At 42.8% G+C, this 26667-nt stretch overlaps 2 long non-coding RNA genes and 3 gene segments (V, D, J or C); 3 read left to right on the top strand and 2 right to left on the bottom strand.

Moving 5' to 3' along the window:
• LOC131508845 (T cell receptor beta variable 12-3-like) overlaps positions 1 to 26667 on the top strand; it is a 140116-nt gene that overhangs the window by 13677 nt on the left and 99772 nt on the right.
• On the bottom strand, positions 9638 to 26232 carry LOC131508854 (uncharacterized). 3 transcript variants are annotated; one of them, XR_009260176.1, is made up of 7 exons: positions 26123 to 26220; positions 25612 to 25971; positions 24071 to 24694; positions 16244 to 16468; positions 10927 to 16123; positions 10100 to 10292; positions 9638 to 9987 (listed from the first exon to the last, which is right to left on the bottom strand). It is a non-coding gene; the product is annotated as an uncharacterized LOC131508854 (long non-coding RNA). The 3 variants fall into 3 exon arrangements; XR_009260174.1 differs by lacking the exon at positions 25612 to 25971 and having other exon boundaries at positions 26123 to 26232; XR_009260175.1 differs by lacking the exons at positions 25612 to 25971; positions 26123 to 26220 and adding an exon at positions 24809 to 24923.
• On the top strand, positions 24227 to 25051 carry LOC131508848 (T cell receptor beta variable 18-like). The segment is given in 2 exon segments: positions 24227 to 24363; positions 24657 to 25051. Coding segments are annotated over 2 exon segments (477 nt in total).
• LOC131508842 (T cell receptor beta variable 19-like) lies at positions 25055 to 26412 on the top strand. The segment is given in 3 exon segments: positions 25055 to 25177; positions 25719 to 25801; positions 25934 to 26412. Coding segments are annotated over 3 exon segments (642 nt in total).
• LOC131508852 (uncharacterized) overlaps positions 26346 to 26667 on the bottom strand; it is a 60639-nt gene continuing 60317 nt past the window's right edge. The window contains exon 5 of the long non-coding RNA XR_009260169.1: positions 26346 to 26456. This is a non-coding gene — a long non-coding RNA (uncharacterized LOC131508852). The remainder of the gene's footprint in view (positions 26457 to 26667) is intronic.

Here is a 26667-nt window from a genome sequence, read left to right as displayed (position 1 = left end):
ACAATTGCACCAAGAAACATAAAATACCTAGGAATAAATCTAACCAAAGATGTAAAAGATCTGTATGCTGAAAACTATAGAAAGCTTATGAAGGAAATTGAAGAAGATATAAAGAAATGGAAAAACATTCCATGTTCATGGATTGGAAGAATAAATATTGTCAAAATGTCAATACTACCCAAAGCTATCTACACATTCAATGCAATCCCAATCAAAATTGCACCAGCATTCTTCTCGAAACTAGAACAAGCAATCCTAAAATTCATATGGAACCACAAAAGGCCCTGAATAGCCAAAGTATTTTTGAAGAAGACCAAAGCAGGAGGCATCACAATCCCAGACTTTAGCCTCTACTACAAAGCTGTCATCATCAAGACAGCATGGTATTGGCACAAACACACACACACATAGACCAATGGAATAGAATAGAAACCCCAGAACTAGACCCACAAACATATGGCCAACTAATCTTTGACAAAGCAGGAAAGAATATCCAATGGAAAAAAGACAGTCTCTTTAACAAATGGTGCTGGGAGAACTGGACAGCAACATGCAGAAGGTTGAAACTAGACCACTTTCTCACACCATTCACAAAAATAAACTCAAAATGGATAAAGGACCTGAATGTGAGACAGGAAACCATCAAAACCCTAGAGGAGAAAGCAGGAAAAGACCTCTCTGACCTCAGCCGTAGCAATCTCTTACTCGACACATCCCCAAAGGCAAAGGAATTAAAAGCAAAAATTAACTACTGGGACCTTATGAAGATAAAAAGCTTCTGCACAGCAAAGGAAACAACCAACAAAACTAAAAGGCAACCAACGGAATGGGAAAAGATATTTGCAAATGACATATCGGACAAAGGGCTAGTATCCAAAATCTATAAAGAGCTCACCAAACTCCACACCCGAAAAACAAATAACCCAGTGAAGAAATGGGCAGAAAACATGAATAGACACTTCTCTAAAGAAGACATCTGGATGGCCAACAGGCACATGAAAAGATGTTCAACGTCGCTCCTCATCAGAGAAATACAAATCAAAACCACACTCAGATATCACCTCACGCCAGTCAGAGTGGCCAAAATGAACAAATCAGGAGACTATAGATGCTGGAGAGGATGTGGAGAAACGGGAACCCTCTTGCACTGTTGGTGGGAATGCAAGTTGGTGCAGCCACTCTGGAAAACAGTGTGGAGGTTCCTCAAAAAATTAAAAATAGACCTACCCTATGACCCAGCAATAGCACTGCTAGGAATTTACCCAAGGGATACAGGAGTACTGATACATAGGGGCACTTGTACCCCAATGTTTATAGCAGCACTCTCAACAATAGCCAAATTGTGGAAAGAGCCTAAATGTCTGTCAACTGATGAATGGATAAAGCAATTGTGGTTTATATACACAATGGAATACTACGTGGCAATGAGAAAGAATGAAATATGGCCCTTTGTAGCAACGTGGATGGAACTGGAGAGTGTGATGCTAAGTGAAATAAGCCATACAGAGAAAGACAGATACCATATGTGTTCACTCTTATGTGGATCCTGAGAAACTTAACAGAAACCCATGGGGGAGGGGAAGGAAAAAAATAAAAGAGGTTAGAGAGGGAGAGAGCCAAAGCATAAGAGACTCTTAAAAACTGAGAACAAACTGAGGGTTGATGGGGGGTGGGAGGGAGGGGAGGGTGGGTGATGGGTATTGAGGAGGGCACCTTTTGGGATGAGCACTGGGTGTTGTATGGAAGCCAATTTGACAATAAACTTCATATATTGAAAAAAAATGAAAATATCTCGGGTAAAAAATAAATAAATAAATAAATAAATAAATAAATAAATAAACATTTAAAAAATAAATAATAAAATTAACTGTAAATTCACAGGAAGATGCAAAGTAGATCAAAAGGGTCCAGAGACCCGTCATCCAGTCTGCCAATGGTTAGATCTTACATCATCATACTAAAGTTAGCAAGACCATGACGTTGACATTGGCTCCATGTGTGGAAGCAGTTCTAAGCCATTTCTGTCACATGTGTAGGTTCACACAGCCACCACTGTAGTCAAGATACAGAACTTTTGCAACACTACAAAATCTCCCTTTATAATGTCACACACACACACACACACACACACACCATCTGTAACCCCTGGGAAACACTGAACTAGTCTCTACATCTATAATGTTGTCATTTTGAGACCGTTGAGATTGTCTTACAGGTGGAATCATATGGTTGGTGACCCCTGAGATGGGCTTTTCCACTGAGTGTAATCCCTTGAGATTCACCCAAGTTGCTGCATTTAGCAATAATTCATTTCTTTTATTGCTGAGTTTTGTTCTGGGGGCATGCGTGTACCAGAGTTTTTTTCACCATTCACTTATCGTAGGACATTTTGGTTGTTTCTAGTTTTGACTATGACAAATACAGTGTCTATACATAAACATCTGTGTGCAGGATTCTGTGAGGACACAAGGTCTCATTTCTCTGGGATACTTTTATGCCCAGTGAGGTAGCTAGATTACACGGTGAGTGTGTTCTGACTTTTTTTTAAGTTTATTTATTTATTTATTTAGAGAGAGAGAGAGAGAGAGAGAGCATGCAAGAGTGGGGGAGGGGCAGAGAAAGAGAGAGAGAGAAAGAGAGAGAATCCCAAACAGGCTCCATGCTGTCAGCACAGAGCCTGACACAGGGCTCGATCTCACGAACCCTGAGGTCACAACGTGAGCTGAAATCAAGAGTCAGACACTTAAGTGACTTCACCACCCAGGCGCCCCGAGTGTGTTCTGACTTTTTAAAGACACAGCCAAATTATTTTCCAGAATGGCTGTACCATTTGACACTCCTAGAGATTCATTTTCATCCAGTGATTTCAATTTACATGCGATATACCATTTTATTATTTCCACAACAGGTGTGCAAAGGACGAAAAGAACAGAAAATCAAACGTGGTAGATTCAAATACTCTTTTCTTTGGATGTTTTGGTATGCTTCTCTTTAGAATATTTGAATTCTTTCTATCCGCATCCAACTGGGGATCTGCCTCTTCAGTGCAGTCATCACTCGTTGCGGCTGTCTGATGCAGGGTCAGCCGTTCAGAAAGCTGTGAATCCACTGCTGGCCACGTGATTCATAAAAACATCAAGTTCCCAATGACGTCTCCTCCAACATGCTTAGTTCTACCGGTTCCAAGAGTACACACTGACTTCTCTGGGCATGTTCTTGCCAGAGACAAGACCACATACCCTTCTCTGGATTTTGCTTGGAATTCATAGACATTGCTTGCAACTCATTCTGGTTGTGCTAATTACCAAGCTATTTTATACAGCCATTCCAATGGCAGCCCACGTACACGTCAGATTGTAATGTAGTCAGCAATGCTTCGGTGGCATTTGGCTTTAAGAAGTCTACGTTTGAAGTTTCGCTGGAAATTTAGGATCACGTGAATACTGCCTTATGACCACAAATCTATTGTCATAGTCGGAGATTTGCTGTTCCCAGATCCTGACCTCCCAATGGAAATGGAGTGGTGGAAAAATTCGTTCCTCTTGCTGGTATTAATCAGTGGCATTATCGGCTTCTGTGAGTGACCCTCATCAGCACTGAGGTCCCTTTTGCTTTCCATTGTTGCTTCTCAACCATTTCTTGTTTCTCCTACCTTAAAATTCCCAGCATCTTGAGTGGATTGCAGCACCTAGATGATACTCAGTTTCTTCCTTTGCTCACCCCAATAATCATTTCTTCCAATGCATCTCAGATACTCACTTCCATTCTTCATATCCTAGTCTTGTAATTACAAATAGTTTGAGTTGCCTCCAAAATCAATCTCTCAAACATCCTAGTCTCTCCCACAACCTCCTCTCATCCCATCCTTGGTTCTACCCTGAAGCCACTCTTCAGCCCCATTAGGAACTATAATACGTCATATTTCACTTCTCTTATTTCCTTCTACCATATTACTACTTTTCATACCTGGAGTTGGGGGTGGTGTCTACTCTCTGGATCTTTGAGTGGCACAGAGAATCTGAAAGGTTCCTTACTCTCCCCAAGCAGCATTACAGTTGCAGACTGTGTCTTGAAGCCTGTAAGGCCATCTGAACATAGGAGGCCGTAGACTTTTATTAAAAGAATTATTGTTTTTTATTGCTTGTTAGTTTCATCCATCAATCATAGTTAAACTTTTTTTTAACTTTATTTATCTTGCGAGAAAGAGCATGAGCAGGGGAGGAGCAGAGAGAGGGAGAATCCCAAGCAGTCTTTGAGCTGTCAGCGCAGAGCCCATCACAGGGCTCCATCTCACAAACTGTGAGATCATGATGTGAACCAAAATCAAGAATCAGATGCTTAACCAATGGAGCCACCCAGGCACCCCAATCATAGTTAAACTTTTGATGACTACAAAAACACTAAGAAAACATATGTTTACCTAGAATGTATGATCTGATCGCATTTATGTGTATGTGCTTCACCTTACAGGCACAAAGAAATTAAAAGAAAACCAAATAGCATGTTTATTTATTTTGTAGGGATGATCAAGGCAAACTGTCAAGGGGGAGATAATTTGCACAATAATGCATAGTATGTAAGGTTATTTAAGAATAATTAAATCAATAAAACCCCTTATTGAAGTTTATATACGTTTGCATGTTTGTACAAGGAAGGCAGAAGTGGTAAAATGTACCACTGATTATTTAGGACAAAGCTACAGAGGAAGAGCAGAAAGATCATTACCCTTGTCTTAGTCCATTTTTCTTTCTAAATTTGAAATACACTTTACCTCTACATGATACATAGGTAATCTAAAAAGAAAAAGAAATTCACCAGATAGAAGAAAAAAGAGAGAACTTATAGGCAGAGCAAGGAAGAGCTAAAGGTATAGGAACTTAGGAGGTTTCAGACCAGATCTAGGTTTTCAATGACCATATAATAGAGATGACACAGGACCTATAATAACAAGTCTTACATTAATCCTGGAGTCTCAAAATGGTCACAGCCTTCACAGACTAAAAGTGTTACAACCCAAAGACCCAGAAATGCAGTTAGAGAATTGTGTGTTTGGTCAGGACCTTGAGTGCTAGACAAAAGGGAGAAGTTAGCAGAGAAATTGAAATTCTGGACTGTGTCTCACACGTTTTGGAATAAAATGTTGCCAATGTTGTGTGAAATGGAAACCACACACTCAGAAACTGAAAAAAAGGTCTACAACCATTGAAACCCTTGGGGACCCAAGAGTAAGAAATTCAGTATGGCCCTGGAGTGGACTTTTGCTTCCAACCCAGATGGATTAACAGGAATCTGATTTAACCTGCTCAAAGCAGCTAAAACAAACAAACATAATACATGAAACAACAGTTTTCAAAGCATTATAAATCAGGCAACAAAAGACAGTGATCCCCAAGAGATGAGAAATAACCAATATGAGCTCTATGGCCATCCACCTCACCACCTGGAGGGAGGCCATGATGGGGCCCAGGAGAGGAGACCCAGGCAGAGCATGGTGAGCTCCCTGATGTCAGAGTTCAAGTTGGAAATACAAGAAGTGAAAGAAGGATGCTTGTAGATACTTTTCTACTGGCCACAAGGAGGCATTATGGTGTCACTGATAGCCAAAAATTGTAGAGAATGTCTTTGGCATTCTATGAAGTGTGGATATAAACAGAGGATTGCAGGGCTTGACTTCTGTATTAAGATGAGGATAGTTTGTTATCAACAATAGTCAAAGTATGGAAAGAGCCCAAATGTCCATCGATGCATGAATGGATAAAGAAGATGTGATATATATATATATATATATATATATATATATATATATATGTATATGTATATATATATACACACACACACACACACACAATGGAGTATTACTGGACAATCAAAAAAGAATGAAATCTTGCCACTTGCAACTACGTGGATGGAACTAGAGGGTATTATGCTAAGCAAAATAAGTCAGAGAAAGACAAATATCATATGACTTCACTCATATGAGGACTTTAAGACACAGAACAAATGAACACAAGGGAAAGGAAGCAAAAATAATATAAAAACAGGGACGGGGACAAAATATAAGAGACTCTTAAATATAGAGAAGAAACAGAGGGTTACTGGAGGGGTTGTGGGAAGGGGGATAGGCTAAATGGGTAAGGGGCACTAAGCAATCTACTCCTGAAATCATTGTTGCACTACATGCTAACTAACTTGGATGTAAATTTTTTAAAGAAAAAGAATTTTTATCATGACAAAAAGAAGAAATGAAATAAAATCTCTCATCATTAAAAAAATTGGGGGGACATGAATAGACACTTCTCCAAAGAAGACACCCAGATGGCCAACCGACACATGAAAAAATGCTCAACATCACTCATCATCAGGGAAATACAAATCAAAACCACAATGAGATACGACCTCACACCAGTCAGAACGGCTAAAATTAACAACTCAGCCAACAACAGATGTTGGTGAGGATACGGAGAAAGAGGATCTCTTTTGCATTGCTGGTGGCAATGCAAGCTGGTGCAGCCACTCTGGAAAACAGTATGGAGGTTCCTCAAAAAACTAAAAACAGAACTACCCTACGACCCAGCAATTGCACTACTAAGCATTTATCCACAGGATACAGGATACAGGGGGACACGTGCACCCCCATGTTTATAGCAGCACTATCCACAATAGCCAAAGGATGGAAAGAGCCCAATGTCCATCGATGAATGCATGGATAAAGAAGATGTGGTATATATATATATATATATATATATATATATATACACAATGGAGTATTACTTGGCAATCAACAAGAATGAAATCTTGCCATTTGCAACTACGTGGATGGAACTGGGGGCTATTATTCTAAGTGAAACTAATCAGAGAAAGACAAAAATCATCATGACTTCACTCATATGAGGACTTAAAAAGACAAGACATGTGAATATAAGGGAAGGGAAACAAAAATAATATAAAAACAAGGAGGGGGACAAAACAGAAGAGAGTCATAAATATAGAGAACAAACTGAGGGTTACTGGAGGGAGTGTGGGGGAGGTGGGCTAAATGGGTGAGGGGCACTAAGGAATCTACTCCTGAAACCATTGTTGCACTATATGCTAACTAATTTGGATGTAAATTTAAAAAAAATTGGCATAAGACTAGGGAAAAAATGAGCAGATGATTTGATCTTGCTATTTTTACACCTCCATTTTCACCCTGCCATCCTGACTCAGACATTCCATCTTGGAGAATTTAGCTCCCACACACAAACAATTTTGTTTCGGTGCTGTGCTTAATAAACATTGAAATCAGAAATATACGGGGAAAAAAAAAAGATGAGGATAGTTTGCAGCCATCAATCCCATCTGTGATGTAGACAGCAAGACACAAAGACGTTATCTCAACGGGTTTATAAATGATACTTTAGCAAAAACTATTCTTTTTTTAATGTTTTTTTTTTTTTTTTTTTTTTTTTATTTATTTTTGGGACAGAGAGAGACAGAGCATGAACGGGGGAGGGGCAGAGAGAGAGGGAGACACAGAATCGGAAACAGGCTCCAGGCTCCGAGCCATCAGCCCAGAGCCTGACGCGGGGCTCGAACTCACGGACCGCGAGATCGTGACCTGGCTGAAGTCGGACGCTTAACCGACTGCGCCACCCAGGCGCCCCAGCAAAAACTATTCTTATGTTGAGGAACCCCTGAACTGCTTACGGGGTGTAGGAAATGAGGAGTGAGACAGAGAAGCCTGGATGAACGTGGGGCAGATGTAGGAAAAGGGGCAAATGAGGTAGCACGGCATCTGCTCCATACGTGATCCAGCCAAGCCCAGGTCCCACTGCCAAGCAGGAAGCTGTGTGTAACATCACAAAAAGGAGTGACCCTTGTCTTGGTGAAGCCAACGGCAGACTGTCATCACAGACAGATTTACCTATCAGGGACCAGGTTCTCTGAACTCCCATCTCTCCACCCAGAGTCAGAGTCTAGAAGACACAGACGCCCTATTCCTGTTGTGGCCCTGCCATGGGTCCCCGGCTGCTCTACTGTATGGCCTTTTGTCTCCTTGGGGCAGGTGAGTCCTGGTCAGAAAGGAAATCTTTGAGAAAGTGATCTTGTCCTCAGTTTTGTATCTTTATTTTACGGCAGCAATAACAGTCTCCTTGGCTCTGTCTCTGTATTTTCTTTCTCTCTCTGCAGGTCACACGGGTGCCAGGGTCATCCAGAGCCCAAGATACCAGGTTACCGGGATCGGAAAACAAGCGTCTCTGAGCTGTTCTCAGAATCTGAATCATGATGCCATGTACTGGTACCAACAGAAGCCGAACCAAGCCCCAAAGCTGCTGCTCTACTACTATGATTCAAACCTTTACACCGAAAAAGACACCTCTGATAACTTCAAAGCCACCCGGACTAACTCTTCTTTCTGTTCCCTTGACATCCTCTTGGCTGGCTTTGAGGACACAGCAGTGTATCTCTGTGCCAGCAGCAAAGACACAGAGCTAGGGTGTTACCTCTCCCCTGATCATAAACCTCTCTGTTTCCCAGATCCAAGATCCTTCGACAGACCACCCTCCCACCCTACAGCAATGGTAGGATGTGGGTTTATGGCTGTCACCATCTCATCTCTACATAGAAGTTGGGCAGAAACCTACAAAAACCACTGACAGTTATGCCAAGAGTGGAAAAGTGGTTACATTAACCCAACATACAGTTTGTGGTATTTTCCCAGGATCACCTTAGTTGCCCATCCTGTTCTCTTCAGTAGGTAAATAGGGACTTTTTTTTAGGTAGTTTTTTTTTTTTTTAATATAAGTTGGAGGGGCATCTGGGTGACTCAGTCAGTTGAGCATCCAACTCTTAATTTCAGCTCAAGTCATGATCTCATGCTTCATGGGATTGAGCCCAGTGTCAGGCTCTGTGCTGACAGCTCAGAGCCTGCTTGGGATTTTCTCTCTTCCTCCCTCTCTGCCCCTCCCCTGCTTTCTCAGGCTCTTTCTCTCTCTCTCTCTCTCTCTCTCTCTCTCTCTCAAAATAAATAAGCTTAGAAAATAAATAATAAAATAAATAAATATAATTTGGAGACATAGAAATATGACAAGGGGCAGGACCAGGCAAGAGATGGCCTCACTGTCATGAATCCTTGCCCTAAGGGAAGAATGTGCCCTCAGAGGCATTGCTGCAATCTCACGGTTTTCTTATTGAGTAGGGAAAATTAGAACTGCTAAAAATTTGTGCCAGATTCAAAGATGAATGAATTGCCTAGGACATGAATTATTCACAATGCATTTAGCTATTTTGCATGATATAGATTTGCCTATAAACCACTTAAGTGGCACGTAGATAGGACACATATCAAAACCCAGCTGCTGTGCTTTAGAAGATACATTAAAATTACTAGATTTGCCCTATGTTTTTAATATTAATAAAAAATATCAAGTACTGCAGTTTGTTTGAAGCAAAAGGGATTTCTGGAACGTATTTGAACAGCTTTCTGAAAACCAGTATGTATCTTATGGCCTTTAAGAGACTGAAGTATTCACGATAACCGATCGAAAAAATACATGTATCATCAGTGCAAGAAAGAACCAGCATCTGCCAGCTGCGAGATGCCCGCTTCAGAGGATAGGACGAAGTCCTCGTTTTAATTCTGAAGAACACAAAGATATTCCTACCAAGCAGTGATTTATTACATCTCCTCATAGAGTCATCAACAATGCCATATGCTTCCAACTCTGTAATCAAGAGGCCAAGAGGTACCACCCAGTACCTGATTTGATAACTAAATGAGATTCAGAGAATCTAACCACTGTCATCCGGGCCACCCACCGTCACTACAGTGTTCTGCTTTTCCTCTCTCTTTTGCTCACCACCGTCTGTACTCTGTTCCTCACAAGTGTATCTCTATGCTTCTACCTACATTTCAAAACTTTCTTCTGTAAAATGAGATGTTGGGGTCAGATCTCTTTCTTCATTTGTGGCTCCATGATGAGGCTTAAGAAATTGATGCATCTTGAGCTAAACAACAAAATAATCCAACCCAGGGGCAGGTTAGAGCTTCTTTAGACAATGTAAATACCCAACATCCTCTTGAATAAAGGGAGGCGAGGAATAAAGAGCAAAGACTCACCCCATTCCAGGCTCAGATAACAGCTGAGGCCTCGAGACTGAAGATGAAGTCCTGCTCCTGGTGACCATCTGATCCTCATACCCAGCCGGGGGAGGAGGAGGTGGAAGGGGGTGGGATTTGCTGTAGCGAAGCAGAGCAGCAGAGAATCCCCTTGTTCTCTAGCAGGTATGGTCGCCCAAAGTGCGAGGGCACGCTTAGGGAAGGAGAAAATGAAAATCTTTGGAGACTCTGATAGAAAAAACTGGAAAACATACACAAGGGAATGTTGGATGCTCTGGGAGTTTAAAGAGAGTTGGGGAGCAAGCGTGAATGTTGTATTTTATTTTATTTTATTTTATTTTATTTTATTTTATTTTATCATTTCATTTCACTTCACTTCATTTCATTTCACTTCACTGTGGCCGGAACACCTAACATGAGATCTACCCTCTTAAAATCTTGTGTAATGTGGTGTGTGCATACAATGGTATGTTATTTAGCCTTAAAAGAGAACAAAATCCTGCCATACATGACCTTGAGGACATTATGCTGAGTGAACTAAGCCGGTCACAGAAGGACAGGCACTGGATGATCCCACTTATACAGGAAGGAGGGCTTTCTTTCTGGGCTCATGGCTCATCCCAGCCTCAGCCTTCTTTGATCTCTCCCACTTATGCTCAGGGCTTTCATTTCCCAACAGCCAAATGAGGACATCTTGTAAGAGCAGAACCTTGTGAAGATCCAGTGCCATCAGATGGATTTACAGGCACCAACTGTTTCCTGGAACTGACAGTTCCTTCAGCACAGATGACTACTGACTGTGACCCCTATCGAGGCCCCACACCCACCTAAGAAAGAAGCATTATTTCAGGTCCTCCAAGAAGTAGATGCCAAGGTGGGTCAGTCATGCAGGAGACGTAGCGGAGAAAATGGGACAAAAGATGGAGGAGGCTGGGAGGCCATCAGGTCGCGGTGTGGATCCGACCCCTGTAAGGAGAGAGGGAAGGAAGAAGGAAAAGAGGAAGAAAAAGGGAGGGAGGAGGCAGGAAGTAAAGTAGGTCTTGGGCTACAGCACAATTCCAAGCAAATCTCAGCCAGGCTGGAGGGTCCTTAGGTCAAAGCAGAGCTATGCAGCTCTGTGACTTCCCTCCCCCCATGGACGGAAACTCTGCATCAAGCCTCCAGAGCTGGGGCTAGGGACACTGGCCCACTTCTTCTGGAAGGACACCGTTGCGCTCTGAGGGGTCGCTGGGTGGGGTGGTAAGCCCTGGTCTTTTTGACTCGCATCTCCCACTGTGGAACCTCCACGCTATGAGCAGGCCAGAATGAGGAAGATTGGGGCCTAGCAGTCTTGGCCTGCTGTTTCTGGAATAGAGGGTCTACCCCACTAGTGGGCACTGGGTGGAGAAAGGGAGCCCAGACCCCTGAGCTGCAGTTGCTATGGAAAAGAGTTTCTGCATCACGGACCTGGTGGGGATGAGAATTGCTGGCAGCCCGTGCCTCCTCAGGAAAAACTGCGGGAGCCCTGTGTCCTCCTCGACCACATCTGCAGAGCATACAGCGTCCATCACCCTGAGCTTAGGTTGATGCAGGAAGCAGAGAGGCTCAAATGCCATCCAGTCTCACTGGCCCCACTGAGATTTCAATTTTCTCCAAGAAGTGTTTCTTCATTCGCCGTATGCTCTTGGGACAATGTTCAGAGGCTTTAAATGGTTGTGGTTTTTTAAACTTTATTTATTTTTGACAGAGAGACCACAACTGGGGGAGGAACAGAGAGGAAAGGAGAGAGAGAGAGAATCCCAAGCAGGCTCCGCGCTGTCAGCACAGAGCCTGAGGCAGAGCTCCAACTCACGAACTGTGAGATCATGGCCTGAGCCGCAATCGAGAGTCAGACACTTAACCAACCGAGCCACCCAGGTGCCCTTTAAATCATTGTTTCTAACTTTTCAGAAGTTATGTTTGTTTGGTTTTTTTTTTCCTCTGGGAAGAGGGTATTCAAATCTCGTGCTGCCATTCCAGAAGCGCATCTCATCCCCAGTAAAACTGTACGTGAACAGGTGGCCAGCCCTGGGCTGTCAGTTACCACCTCCTGCTCTAAACAAATTTTGTCCTACTGCAAAAGCATGGCCACTCTGGGGATGCTGGTGACTCATTTCTGGGGTTCGTCTCTGGTGCTTCTTAAAGTTTCATCTCACACAGACACGGGTTCCTGTTAGGACGAAACTTCATTACGATCCCTCTGAACATTTCCGGGGTTCTTTGGGTATCTTCCACCTCCCTGGTCGTCCTCCTCGTGAGTTCCACTTGCTGTGTTGCCTCTAACATTCAACCTCTGTCTCGTCAACTCAGAAAATTTGCCATGCTCAGTGTCTCCCCCTCGCCATCTGCAGACATCGTCCTATTCCTTCTTGCTTTAGAAAAATCCCAGTCCTGAGCTGCCTGTTTTCCAGCGACCGAGTACCGTTCTTTCATCCACTTTGTGTCTTTGTGAAGACCCACTTTGTGTCTTCACTTGTACAGAGCAGCACACACGAGACGCTTGGGTTCTGTGAAGTGATCACGTCACAGAGTAGCTGGTAATGTGGGGGAAGCAAAGCCTCAGAGAAAGCCACCTGCCTCTCTGTGGTCCTGATGCTGCCATGTGTCTCATATTCACCTGCCCGTGGTCCTTTGTCCCCTGAGCGCAGGTAAGCCCCTTCTCTGAACTCCTCAGCCCCCCACCCCGCAGCTCTCAGCCTTTGGTTCCTGTCACCGGACTCCCTCCGGGGCTAAGCCTCCAACTTCAGTCTGCTTGCTTCACAGGCCCCCTCGATGCAGAAGTCACCCAGACTCCAGGACACCTGGTCAAAGGAAAAGGACAGAGAGCAACAATGTACTGTGTCCCGATAAAAGGACACAGTTATGTTTTCTGGTATCAGCAGATCCCGGCAAAAGAGTTCAAGTTCTTGATTTCTTTCCAGAATGAAACCGATAAAACAGGGATGCACAAGGAGGGATTTTCAGCTAGGTGTCCCCGAAACTCACCCTCTCGTCTAGAGATCCAGACTACGGAGCTGCAGGATTCAGCCATGTATCTGTGCTAGCAGTGAATCCGCAGTGTTAAATATTAGCTAATCTTAATACACAAACATCCTGGGCCCAGCTAAGGAAGCAGCTGGCATATTAGGGTGGAAGGAAATAACAGAAACTAACTAGAGCCAGCTTAAGCCAAATGGGAATTTATCACAAGGCTACATGTATGTCCTATAGAACCCAAAACAAGAACACAGCAATTTCTCAGGAACAAACTGGAATGAAATCTTTGGGACTGTGACATGGCTGATTCAACAACTCTTATTTCTTTTTCCACCTTTTTGGCCCCATTGTTCTCCCCATTAGTAGAAATTGTCGTTTCCAGTTTTTTGATCTCATAGAGCAAAAGACTATAGATTGAGATGTCGGTCTTCCAGGCACGTTGGGAAGGACCAACTTGACTTTCTCTCTTGTAAGACCACAAAGCCTAAAAACAGAAAACAAACTGATCCTGTTTTAGTTAAGAACATGCTCTTGGAAAATTCAACGTTAGCCAAGGGGGTCAGTTGGAACAACATGGCAGCTGGAGGCCTATCACTCTGGCCTTATGGATCAAAGATTTCAAAGACAGGAATTCTCCAGTTAGGGGCAGGACACCCAATGGGTGTCCATCACAAAAAAAGTAGTGCCGGAAACAGAGAACCTAGGAAAAAAGAAGGAATGTGAAAGGGGATCAAGATCCTTAGTTTGTCAGACCAAATGAAGACTCTGGTTAATTTGTTTTTAAGGAGTTAAATCCAGGTAATACAAAAAGCACATTAATTTTCAGTATGACAATTCAAACCTAAGTCACTAATTAGTAGGAGCTAATTCTATGGAGCTGAGGGAGGGGACAGATTAACCTCAGCGGGAAAACACCTGATGTGCAGACAATTGAAAATTGATGTGCAGACAATTGAAAATCCCATTATGTGATCCAAATTGTACTGAGGGACAATGCATTCAACACCAATGGGAGTAAAGGAGATATTATGGCGTCAACTGTACCTTGGAAGGTTATTGCAGGTACATAGAACAGACAGAATTCAAAATACGTCTGTTAAAATTTGATGATCCATCCTGTTTATAAAACTGTTCATTTCCCCACCACCTACCACTCAGCTTCAGAGAAGTTTATATATTCTCTCTAGTCATGTCTGTTCTTATTTCAGTATAAGCTGAACCTGGTTTTCTTACCCCCAGAAGTCCAAATTTACTTCATCTCTCAAACAAACATCATTCTGACCCTTTGAAACAGAAGCTCTCAACTTCCTGGTGTATCCAATGTTATGGCTTCTAATTTCAGGTTCTCTTTCCAGCACTCAAATGTGAGTCCTCCTTAGTTTCCATTTCTGTTCCTCTCTAAGTAACAACACGCAATCCATCACCCACACCTTTGCTTTCATCACAGAGGAATCATTGCTTCGGGGGCCTCTTCAGCTTTTTCATGGAATAGTCCCATTCTTATGAAACTATTCTCCTAAATATTAAAACTATAAACTCGCTGGATCGAAGGCTTATTTTCATTCCTCTGCCTACTTGATCTTTTTGAAGCATTTGACAATATTGACTGTCCCCTAAATCCTGGAAACTTCTTTTTCCTCGACGTCACTCACCTCACTTTCAATTAGGTTTCAATTTCCCACCTCTTCTTTTTTGTAAATGGAGTTTCCAGAACTTAAGTCTATCCATTAGTTATTCCTAGTCCTAGGAAAATTCTTGTTCTATTTAAGTTTTAACATTCTAATCTAACTCATTAAGAGGTTTTCTCTTTTGTTAGTTTGGGATATTCAAAATGTCTACTCAGAAGGGATTGAAACTGTTGTCTGAAACAACTTCTTTCTTCGGTATCACCCGAGGAACAGGTTACACAGGTATATTCTAGGACAGGATCAGAATTTCGAGTCAAAATTTCCAGAAGTGGGTTATAGGAATACATTTCATCTTATCAAGCCCCTGGTGGGGTTTTGAGAACTTCTGCCAATCTTTATAAGATTCGTAAAATAGCAACTCTAGCACGGTGCTCCATCATTTTCTTCTTGTTCTTACTATTCTTACTCTCTTCTCCCCTTTTCCTCTTCCTCTTGTGCCTTCCTTGAACTTCTCTTTTCCTAAGAATGCTCAAGTGGGTTTGGAGCCTGTTTACATCATCCATGTACCAAAATAAACATGAGGTCATACATTTGGACCAATGATCCCCTCTGTGGAAGGTGCCCTGAGACTGTGGGTGTTCCCAGGGACTGTGATTTCATGGCTAGATTCTACCTTGTGGGGCTAAGGGAACCCAAAACTTCCATTAGTCTCTGCTGCTGTCCATCAGAAACCATTGCTGGGGAAGCTTGTCCTGCCAGTGATCTTGCCTTGGACACCTGGGGGCAAGTGAGCTTGGGAGTGTGTGGGAATTTGTGTAGAAGATGTTTTCCCAGGCCCACTCTCTATGGCTTCCGTCTTCTCCCACAGGACACACAGACCCGGCAGTCAGCCAGATCCCCAGCCACGGGATCACAAAGATGGACAGAAGGGAATCTGAGATGTGATCCAATTTCTGGTCATATACTTGTTTACTGGTGCCCACAGACTCTGAAGCAAGAGATGGAATTTCTGATTTCCTTCCGATACCAAAACACTGCAGCTGAGTTGGAATGCCCAAGGAACGACTTTCGGTTGAAAGACCCAATGGGACATATTCTATCCTAAGACCCATCCTGCTGCAGAGCGGGGGGACTCAGCTGTAATCGCCATGCTGGTGGCATTGGAATAGTGCAGGTGAACCGGTTCTGTCCAGCGTGCAAACTCAGTGGCTCTTCTCCTCTCCCCTGAGCTCTAGGGAGGCATTTGAAAAGGCCACTTCTCAGTCTTGCGCTTCAGAAGAAAGAAAGAGGCAGGTGGATAGTTGTGGCTCCATGTGCAAGCGGGAGAGGGCAAGGCTACAAATTAGCTCTTAAATTATCATAGTGGGCATGCCATGCTTCAGGACATGGGCTTCGGAAATGCCTAAAAAGAACACAGAATTGGGTAGTCTGTGGATCTCAAGTTCAGAATAAAGCCCCCATTCCCTCCCCCAAACTTTTTTGAACTACAGAAACTGGATATTTGAAGTTGATATTAACTTACCAAAACTCTAAGAAATTACTACTGATTTTATCTCAAACACGACCCCTCTGAAGACTCTTTCCCTCTACAGACACGAATGACTTCCTTGTTTGTGGAACAACAGAATGTTGACTGCTAGAGATTTATTCTCCTCCCTTTGTCACAGATCTGCCTCCCCCACAAGACTGTCTCTCCAGGGCAGTGATTCAACGGGGAATAACGTGAGGGAACAGCAACCACAAACCTCTAGAAAGGAAGGAAACAGGAGAAACACTGATTAGTAAATCCCATTCAGAGACTCTTCAGGAAATTCAAGTCTCAAATCCAGGGGATCATGGATTTTGACTCTGTGATTTCGTACACTCAGTGGGTCCCTTCTCTCTCTTGGAGATCTTGGATCCACAGACAGTGGAATGAGAGTCAGGATACCTGCTTCCTAATCCAAACTCTGGCTTTTTTTTTTTAAACTGTAAGGTGTTGGCAAGTGCCCTCTTAGCTCTATGATTCAGTTTTCTCCTCTTTAAAATTAGAAACTCGCACCGTTTGCTCTCCAAGATTTGACATGAGTATGACTCAGGATATATCTCCACGTTTCTCACACGTGTGACCACCGGGGATGTCGCTACCATCTGGCAATAACTGAGGAAACTGTAAGTGTAGCTAACACAGATCCAGGGAAGATCTGGTTGGAAGGGGCATTCTAGATCATCCCTGTATGCCCCAGCATTGATGTAGTCTTGAAATGAGGTCATGACAAAAAAATGGTCGATTATTTCCTCCCATCCCCCCTACTACTGCCCGATGACAATAAAGGCGAGCGTCAGAGAGTCGACCATGTAGAGCAGTCAAGCGCTCTGGGCTCCCAAGACAGCCCTGGTTCAGGCTTGCTGTTCTGGCAAAATTATTAATAGCATGCTCTTTCACATATTAACGGGTCCCCGGTTCAGAGTGTAAACTAAGAAAGCTACTGTTGATGATGACACAAACCATAACATCTCTGTGCTGAAAGAGATGTGTAATAAAATTGTTTATTACTATTGCAGTGAATTTTGTTATAGAAAATGTTATTCAGACTTATAGCTCAAACTATGAGGCAGACTTCACTCAGGGGGACTGCCGCAACGGGGAACTGTGGTAGGGGAGACGTATTGGTCTCAACTCCAACTCCAAGCAGGAAAAGTGAGTTTATAGCCAAGAAGCCAGGAGGGGGAGTGGAACTGGATGGAGAATTACGAAAAGGAGACGTCAGGGTAAGGGAGGATTCTGGCTAGACTATCCTAGCAGAACTCTTGCTGAACGCCCTCCAGGATGATCAGAAATCATCTGGGGGATAGTTGTCAGGGATAGGAATTTGGTATTACATCAAGAGCACTCAGATATTGAAGGTATGCTGGCTAACCACCTTAGCAGGATTCTGACTAAAATTAGACTCTTGAGGACTGCCCAAGAATGGGACCAAACAGAAAAAGGGGAGAATGGACTCTTGAGATACAGAATGGACAGAATTTTAACTCTTATCCATTATAGGAGATGAAGGAGACTAAAAATAACAGAGTAAGAATAAAAAGATGGTCAACAAATCTAGAAATCAAAGATGAAAGAGAATGTTCAACAAAAGGTCATTTTGAAATAAGAAACATTTGAAGCATCCACATGAATACCCTTAAAACTAAAAGAAACTCCTTTTCTCTCTTTCCCTGGCCAGTGGCCTTGCCCAATACCACCTCACACTTCAAGGCTTACACATACACATTCTAATGCACATACATACCCATGCCTAGGAAGACATCCACGTAGAGGTACACGTCGGCTTTTCCTCCCCAGCAGAGGGCACCACCAGATTTAAAAAGCAGTCTAATTGGCTTTATTTTCATTAACAATTTTGTCTTATTACCACCCCCATTTAACTAACTTGTTATATCCAACAAGAATACTGTTCTGGAGAAGTAGAAGCTAATCCATATTTCCACTTTTACTATTAAGGGACATATAATTGCCAATTAGAGTTTCTCAGGGAGCCAATGCATCAAAATAATAAAAATATCTAAGTCTAAATTTAACAAAAGAAATCAAAAAGTTGTACACTGAAAAGTGCAAAACATTGCTTGAAAGAAATTAAAGACCCAAATAAATGGAAAGATATACCATGATCATTGATTGAAAGACTTAATACTTTTCGGATGGCAAAATTCGCCAGCTGATCTACAGATTCAACTAAATCCCTATCAAATTCCAGAATTCCAGCTATCTTTCTTCCCCCAGAAATTGACAAGTAAATGCTAAAATTCAGATGAAAGTCTAAGGTACCAAAATTAGCCAAAGCATTTTTAAAAAGAAGAAAGGTGTTAGATAATTCATACTTGCCTATTTTTTTAAACTTTTTAATGTTTTTTTTTTTTAATTTATTTTTGAGAGAGGCAGTGACAGAATGAGAGTGGTTAAGGGAAGAGAGAGAGGGAGACACAGAATCTGAAGCAGGCTCCATGCTCTGAGCTGTCAGCACAGAGCCTGATGCGGGGCTCAAACTCATGAGCTGTGAGACCATGACCCAAGCTGCCGTCGGACACTCAACCGACTGAGCCACCCAGGCATCCCAGTACTTGCCTGTTTCAAAACTTACTGTGAAACTACAGAAATCAATACAGTGTTGTATTGGAAGAGAATACACATTGATCAGTGAAACAGAATCAAGAGTCCTCAAATAAAGCCACACCTTTATGGGGAATTGATTTTAGATAGGAGTGCCAAAACCATTGAATTGAGAAAGAATAGTCTTTTTAACAAATGGTGCTGAGGAAACTGGATATCCAGTGCAAAAGAATGAATTTGCATGACTTCCTCATACCACATATAAAAATTAACTCAACATTGATCAAAGACCTAAATGTAAGAGCTAAAAATATAAAATTCTTGGAAGAAAACACAAGTGTAAATCCTCCTGACCATGGGATAGGTGATGATTTCTTAAATATGACACCAAAACACAGGCAACCAAGATTAATTGGACTTCAAACTTAAAAAATATTTAAGCTTCAGGGCACCTGGGTAGCTCAGTCGGTTAAGCGTCCGACTTCAGCTCAGGTCATGATCTCGTGGTTCATGGGTTCGAGCCCCATGTTGGGCTCTGTACTGACAGCTCAGAGCCTGGAACCTGCTTCAGATTCTGGGTCTCCCTCTATCTCTGCCCCTCCCCCACTTGTGCGGTCTCTCTCTCTCTCTCTCTCTCTCTCAAAAACAAATATACATCAAAAAATTTGGGCTTCAAAGAACACTTTCAAGAAAGCTTAAGTCACCCCCCAAAATAAGATAAATATTTGCAAATCATATACCTTGCAAGGGACTTGCATCCAGAAAACCTTGAAAATTATATATTCAGGATACAAGTCCCTTATTTGGGTATTATTCATAATCGCCAAAAAATGGAAACAATTTGAATGTTCATCAATTGGTCAATTAACAAAATGTGGTGTATGCATACAATGGAACATTATTCGATCATAAAAAGGAATGGAGCTCTGATACATGCTGTAACATAGATGAACCTTGAAAAAAATGCTATGTGAAAGAAGCTAAGCACAAAAAGGCGCATAAGATTCCATTTATATAAAAGTCCAGAAGAGGTAAACCTCAGAGACAAAAAGTAGACTAACGGTTGCCATGGGCTGCAGAAAGGAGTGAATGCACAGTGACTTCTAATTGGTACAGGGTTTCTTTGGGGATGATGACAGTGTTCCAGAATGATATGGCATTATTGTTTGCACCGGTTAATAAACACTAAAAGCCATTGAATTTTACATTTTGAAATGGTGAATTTTACGGTACATGAATTACTATCTCAATTTAAAAAAAGATCTGGAAGCTGAACTTAAAAAGATTCAAATATTGTAGGTTGAATGTCAGGGGGAAGAGCATATTTTCAAGAGATACCCTCGTGAATAGAGGAACGTGTTGTATAATTTGCATTGTGTACCAACTTGTTTGATGAATTTGTGAATCTTCTAAAATTATAAAACATTTTATAAACTTCTCAGTAAATTCACTCTTTAAGTGGCCAAAGAAATTAACTGACTATGAGGTACATAATAATATAGATGAGTCTCAAATAATTACAGTGTTGGAAATAAGCCAGACACAAACAAAAACATACTATTTTATTCCATTTATATGAACAACTAGAAAATGCAAGCAAATCTATATTGACAGAAAGCAGATCGGTGGTTGCCTAGGGATGGGACAGGTGTGGGAAGGATCGGGAGGGAAGGATTAAAACGTGATAGAAAGAAACTTTTTGGGGTGATGGATATGTTCACTATCCTGATTGTGGTGATGGTCCCCTGTTATCATACATACATCAAAACTTTTTAAATGTGTGCAGTTGATTTGTATGTCAATTATACCTCAATAAAGCTGTTTTTAATTGGGTTGTAATTGACATAAAACATTATGTAAGCTTAAGATGTACAGTATATTGATTGGATACATTTATATATCATAGCATGATTATCACCATTGTGCTCCTTAACACCTCTATCACGTCACCTAATTACTATTTCTTTTTGTGGTGAACACAATTAAGATCCAGTGTCTTAGCCACTTTGAAGTTTATAATAGTAATAACAGGAAAGGGAATCCAAAAGTGTTCGACGAAGTGTCTAAGCCAATAATTTACCTGCTTGAACAGATGAGTGAACTTAAATGGCATTTTCTATTCTGCATTAATTTTTGCTACTGACCTGTCTGTAGTTTAGCCAATTTTTACCCTCTTAAGAAGTGCTCTCTCAGTTGAAGGCAGGGACACATTATGAGGGCTTTAAATTGGAGGAAATGAGGCTTTAGCCCCTGGGATGAATTTTTAGCCTTTGCATACTCCACGGGGAGGGAAGAGACCTACAGTTTTGCCAGAAGAGCCAAGTTTGAAGGTCTGGAAGTTTGACCAGGTAAGTTCCACGTGCCAAAGGCGATTACATACGCTGTAGCGGTCGTCCCGCAGCCTCCAGAGCTGCTGAGCTGGGTGTTGGCCCTGCCACCGTCGACCATAGTCTCACCATGACTCTTCGGGACACCAGGACCACTGCATTGTAACTCCTCACATCCCAACACACAATTTATTGCTTGCATTCATTGACTCTCATTATGATGACTGATTGGTAGGGAAGACCAAAGGGGAAAGGTTTGGTCTGGAACATGCAGTAATGAACAGGAGACTCAACATGTCTCCAAAGGCAAGGGGGAAAAAAGCAAAACATGAACTATGGGGACCTCATCAAGATAAAATCTTCTGCCCTGCAAAGGAAACAATCAACAAAAGTAAAAGGCAACCGATGGAATGGGAGAAGATATTTGCAAATGACGTATCAGATAAAGGGTTAGTATCCAAAATCTATAAATAACTCACCAAACTCAACACCCAAAAAACAAATAATCCAGTGGAGGAATGGGCAGAAGAGATGAATAGACACTTTTCCAAAGGAGACATCCAGAGGGCCAACAGACACGTGAAAAGATGCTCAACGTCACTCATCATCAGTGAAATGCAAATCAAAACCACATTGAGATACCACCTCACATCAGTCAGAGTGGCTAAAAATAACAACTCAGGAAATAACAGATGTTGGCGAGGATGCGGAGGATTGGGAACCCTCTTGCACTGTTGGTGGGAATGCAAACTGGGGCAGCTGCTCTGGAAAACAGTGTGGAGGTTTCTCAAAAAATTAAAAATAGAATTACCCTACAACCCAGCAATAGCACTACTAGGAATTTATCCAAAGGATACAGGAGTGCTGATGCATAGGGGCACTTGTACCCCAATGTTTATAGCAGTGCTTTCAACAACAGCCAAATTATGGAAAGAGCCTAAATGTCCAACAACTGGTGAATGGATAAAGAATATGTGGTTTATCAATTTGACAATAAATTTCATATCCAAAAAAGGCATAAATACAAAAAAAAAGAATATGTGGTTATATATACAATGGAATACTATTTGGCAATGAGAAAGAATGAAATCCTGCCATTTGCAGCAAAGTGGATGGAACTGTAGGGCATTATTCTAAGTGAAATAAGTCAGTCAGAGAAAGACAGATATCATAGGTTTTCACTCATATGTAGAACTTGAGAAACTTAACAGAAGACCATGGGGGAGGGGAAAGAGAAAAAGTAGTTTCAAACAGAGAGGGAGGCAAACCATACGAGACTCTTAAATACAGAGAACAAACTGAGGGTTGATGGGGGAGTAGGGGAGAGGGGAAAATGGGTGATGGGCACTGAGGAAGGCACTTGTTGGGATGAGCACCGGGTGTTGCATGTAAGCAATGAATCATGGGAATCTAGCCCCGAAGCCAAGAGCGCACTGTATACACTGTATGTTAGCTAACTTGACAATAAATTATATTTAAAAAAAAAAAAAGGGAATGGTGAGTCACCTGCTCCTTATCTAACCCCTTCTATTGGGTTTGAGCCAAGAGAGAGGGAAAACTGGTAACTAGCAGCTGACGGAACCGTTCACAAGTTTCTTGGTGAGATTCTGCACACAGGCAGAGCTTCCTTTGAGCCCTAAGTAACAAGGACACCTCATCGATGAGGAGGAGACAACTCATTCCCCCACATCTGTGTCAACTCCACCACTGCCCTAGCTGACTGAGGATAAGTGTCTAACGGCACCCAGGAAGAGACCCTTCAGACTGGGCGTGGGTGTTTAGTGTGGGGCATTTTCATCAATAGCATTAGTGAACAACAGGAGTATCTCCAAGAAAAATCACTCAGGTGCTTCTAAGTGGTGATGGCAGCTGTATTTTGATTCAAGTGTACATTTTGGGAAGCCTACTAACTACTTACCAAAATAATGGAGACCCTTTGAGGGAGGACTTGGGACCCTGCTGTCAATAAGAGAAGGTCATAAACCACTGTGATTTGGACACTAAACATTAAGATGATCTTATTCATTACTCAAAGCCTGGAGTATCCTAGGTGTACAGATTTTATCTCCTCATCGATACAGGGAGCCTGTACATTCTGATAGGGTGGGCTGTGCCTTACTCTTCCTTTCACTATGCCTAGAACAAAGAAGGTTTTCACATAATTTTTATTTAACCGTGCAGGTTAGGAAAGAAGGACAGAAGAATGGAAGGAAGGAAGATCCCTCAAAATCAGGCATCCCATCCATGATAAAGGAGAATAATGCAGATAGATAAATAGAATCGGGGGACACAAGGTCAGAGGGAGAGCTAATGGCTCTTCTTTGAATTGCTTACATCAAAAATTCAGGCAGAACAACAAAAGATGAGAAAAGTGAGTGGAGCACCTGGGTGGCTCCGTCCGTTAAGCGTCTGGCTCTTGATTATGGCTCAGGTCATGATCTCATGGTTTGTGAGATCGAGCCCCGCATCGGGCTCTGCGCTGACAGCATGGAGCCTGCTTGGGATTCTTTCTCTCCCTCTCTCTCTGCCTGTCCCCCTACTCACACACTCTCTCTCAAAATAAATAAATAAACATTTTTTTTTTTGAAAAAGAAAAAGAAAACTGAGTTATAAACCATAAAACAAGGTTCCCTGAAGATGTTTGCAACCATTGCTTAGCTGAGGGGGAGGAGGAAAGAAGGAACCAGAATCAAATCGTTTCCTGCCTCTAATTTTTTCCCAGCAACCCTGGCTTCCACTTCCGTGTTTCTCAACGTGTGTAACTAGACATCATACCTGGTCACTGCCTCTACTCAACAACAGAAAATGAAGGGATGATATGAGCCAATGAAAGAAAATAAAGGAACTCAAGATAAGAAGTAGAGAGGGGAATGGTAAAAATGTTTTGGAAGGCCAGGGGACCAATCACGAAGGTGTTTATCACTCCACATACCTGCGCAACGCTGTCCCCGTAGTAACACATACTAGGCCAGGATGTGTTTACAGTAAAGAAAAAAAGATGTCTCATTCAAGTGACGTACAAGATTAGGTCCAGAGACAACAGGCTCCCTGGAAATGGTGACTTCACAGGAAGACCCGCCTCAGACGAGGGGGCTTTGAAGTCTAACTCCCTGGGCTAATACAGTGAGCATCCTTCCTGGGCCATGCCTGTGGGTCCTCTTCATGCCTTCTCTGCCATGCACACCAGACTCCTCTGCTGGGTAGTTTTCTGGCTCCTGCGGGCAGGTGAGCTCTGGGCTAACGGATCAGCATCACTGGGCTTTGTGGCTCTCTGTGTCTCAAATAGGCCCTGGACCTTCATGTTGCCCAAAGATTTTCTGAAAGATTTTCCGATTTTTTTGACATCTAAATGAAAACAAATAATTGCCTCATGGCACGAAAAGCAAAATTCATGTGAGTTTTCACTCGAACACGGGAGACTTAAAAGATATTCGCACTCGCCTCAGGTTGCTGCATTGCCAAGCACTCACTTCCTCCGCCATTATGACCCTGTCTCATGTAACCTCTTCTCCTCCGAGGTCCCATGAATGCTGGCGTCACCCAGAACCCAGAACACCTGGTCAGAGGGACAGGACAAGAAGCAATGCTGAGATGCAGCCCAGAGAAAGAACACGATTATGTTTACTGGTATCAGCAGCTCCCGGGAGAAGGTCTGAAATTCATGGTTTACCTCCAGAAGGAAAATATCATAGACGACTCCGGAATGCCGACAAAACGCTTTTCTGCTGAATTTCCCAAAGAGGGACCCAGCGTCTTAAAGATCCGGCTGGCAGAGTTGGGAGACTCTGCAGTGTACTTCTGTGCCAGCTCCTTACCCACATCAATGCAGAGTCCCATCCTGTCAATGCAGGAACACCCTCCAGGCCCCGCCCCAGAAACAGCCACGGGCTGGGGAAGGGAAGGGCGCGTGTAGTTGGATTAATGAACGTATTCGCTAGAAAGCATTTTGCAGGACGAGCATGGAAATAGGGGATGGTGGTGGAAGTATCACCAGACATCCCAGCCCATGCTCAGGAACTAAGACTGTCACCAGAAAAAGGTAAAGATTTTTAAAACCGGACATGATTTTTCAGGTTAGATATTTAGGGAGCAAAAGTTCTCTTTTCTTCACTTTATACTCTATTTCAAGTTCTCTATTGCAAGCTTTAAATAGAGAATTTCATTTAATCATCTAAGACAATCAGACAAAGGAAATATTTTTGTCTTTTGCAACATGAGCAAAAAGCAAATGCGGTTTCACGAGTTCATTTTTCTTCCGCAAGCTCAAAAGAGAGAGGAAAGATACAAACCCAGGTTGTCTGGCTCAGGGTGCAGTGAGCCAATCGGAGAGAGACTCTGGCCGCACCCTTGGCCCTGCCCGCCCACTCAGGCAGGCTGAACACAGTTTGGGGAGGGACGTCCCAGGGGGTGCAAATGCTTCAGGTCCCCTGTCTGTCTCCTCATCTGCAAAGTTAGAGACCCCGTCCAGAATACCTCTGGGATCCTTTCCAATTATCCATTCCAGCCTTCTGACAACTTCTGCATTTTAAGCCAGGGGGATCCCCAGAACTAAGTTTCTATCCTCATTTGTCTTCCAACAGGTGCTTAGCACTCCAGGGAGCCCCCTCTCCCATCATGGGTCACCAGGTGATCTGCTGTGTGGCTCTTTGTCTCCTCGGAGCAGGTGAGTCCTGGGGTCAGGGAGCAAATTCCTGTCCCAAAGGTGCTAAGCTCCAGATCTAAGTCCTTCTACCCATGACAGCAGCATTAGGCACCCTCCTGGGCTGTGTTTCTAGAGCCTCTCTTTCTTCTATAGGCACAGCAGATGGTAGAATCACTCAGACCCCAAAATACCTGATCAGAGAGGAAGGACAAGGCGTGACTCTGGAATGTGAACAGGACTTTGATCACGACTCCATGTACTGGTACCGACAGGACCCAGGGCAAGGGCTGAGACTGCTTTACCGCTCACAAGTAGTAACTGATGTTCAGAAAGGAGACATACCTGAAGGCTACAGTGTCTCTCGAGACAAGAAGCCATTCTTTCCTCTCACTGTGACATCGACGAAAAAGAACCAGACAGCTCTGTGTCTCTGTGCCAGCAGTAGAGACACAGTGAAGTACAGCCACCTCCTCTCTACGCAGAAGTGCGTCTCAAGCCCTGCTTCCCCACCAGGTGGCAGGGTCTTTCTGTGTTCAGTGCCCTCACCTCCCTGCTTTCTTCCACTTTCACCAGACGCTCAAAGCAGCTGCTGCCATCAACGTGCTTCACGGAATGACAAGACACCTCAGTGATCCACTAAGTTGGTTTTTGAAATTACGTCTATATCTTTTTGTATCTGTATCAGAGAGGGACAGAACAGAGAGAGGGAGAGAAAGTAGGAGGAGGAGGACGGGGGTGGGGAGGCGGAAAGAGAATAGACAAAAGAAAAAAGATGTTAATTTTACGTCCTGGCTCTTCTTACCAAATACTAGAAAACACAAATGAACAGAAAATTGTCTCTTCCTTCAGAATAATAAAAGCCAAGGAGGGAGAAAGAGGAATAGAAG

Source organism: Neofelis nebulosa, chromosome 4 (assembly GCF_028018385.1).
Source record: "Neofelis nebulosa isolate mNeoNeb1 chromosome 4, mNeoNeb1.pri, whole genome shotgun sequence".
Taxonomy (NCBI): domain Eukaryota; kingdom Metazoa; phylum Chordata; class Mammalia; order Carnivora; family Felidae; genus Neofelis; species Neofelis nebulosa.
This window is presented reverse-complemented; position numbering and strand designations above follow the sequence as displayed.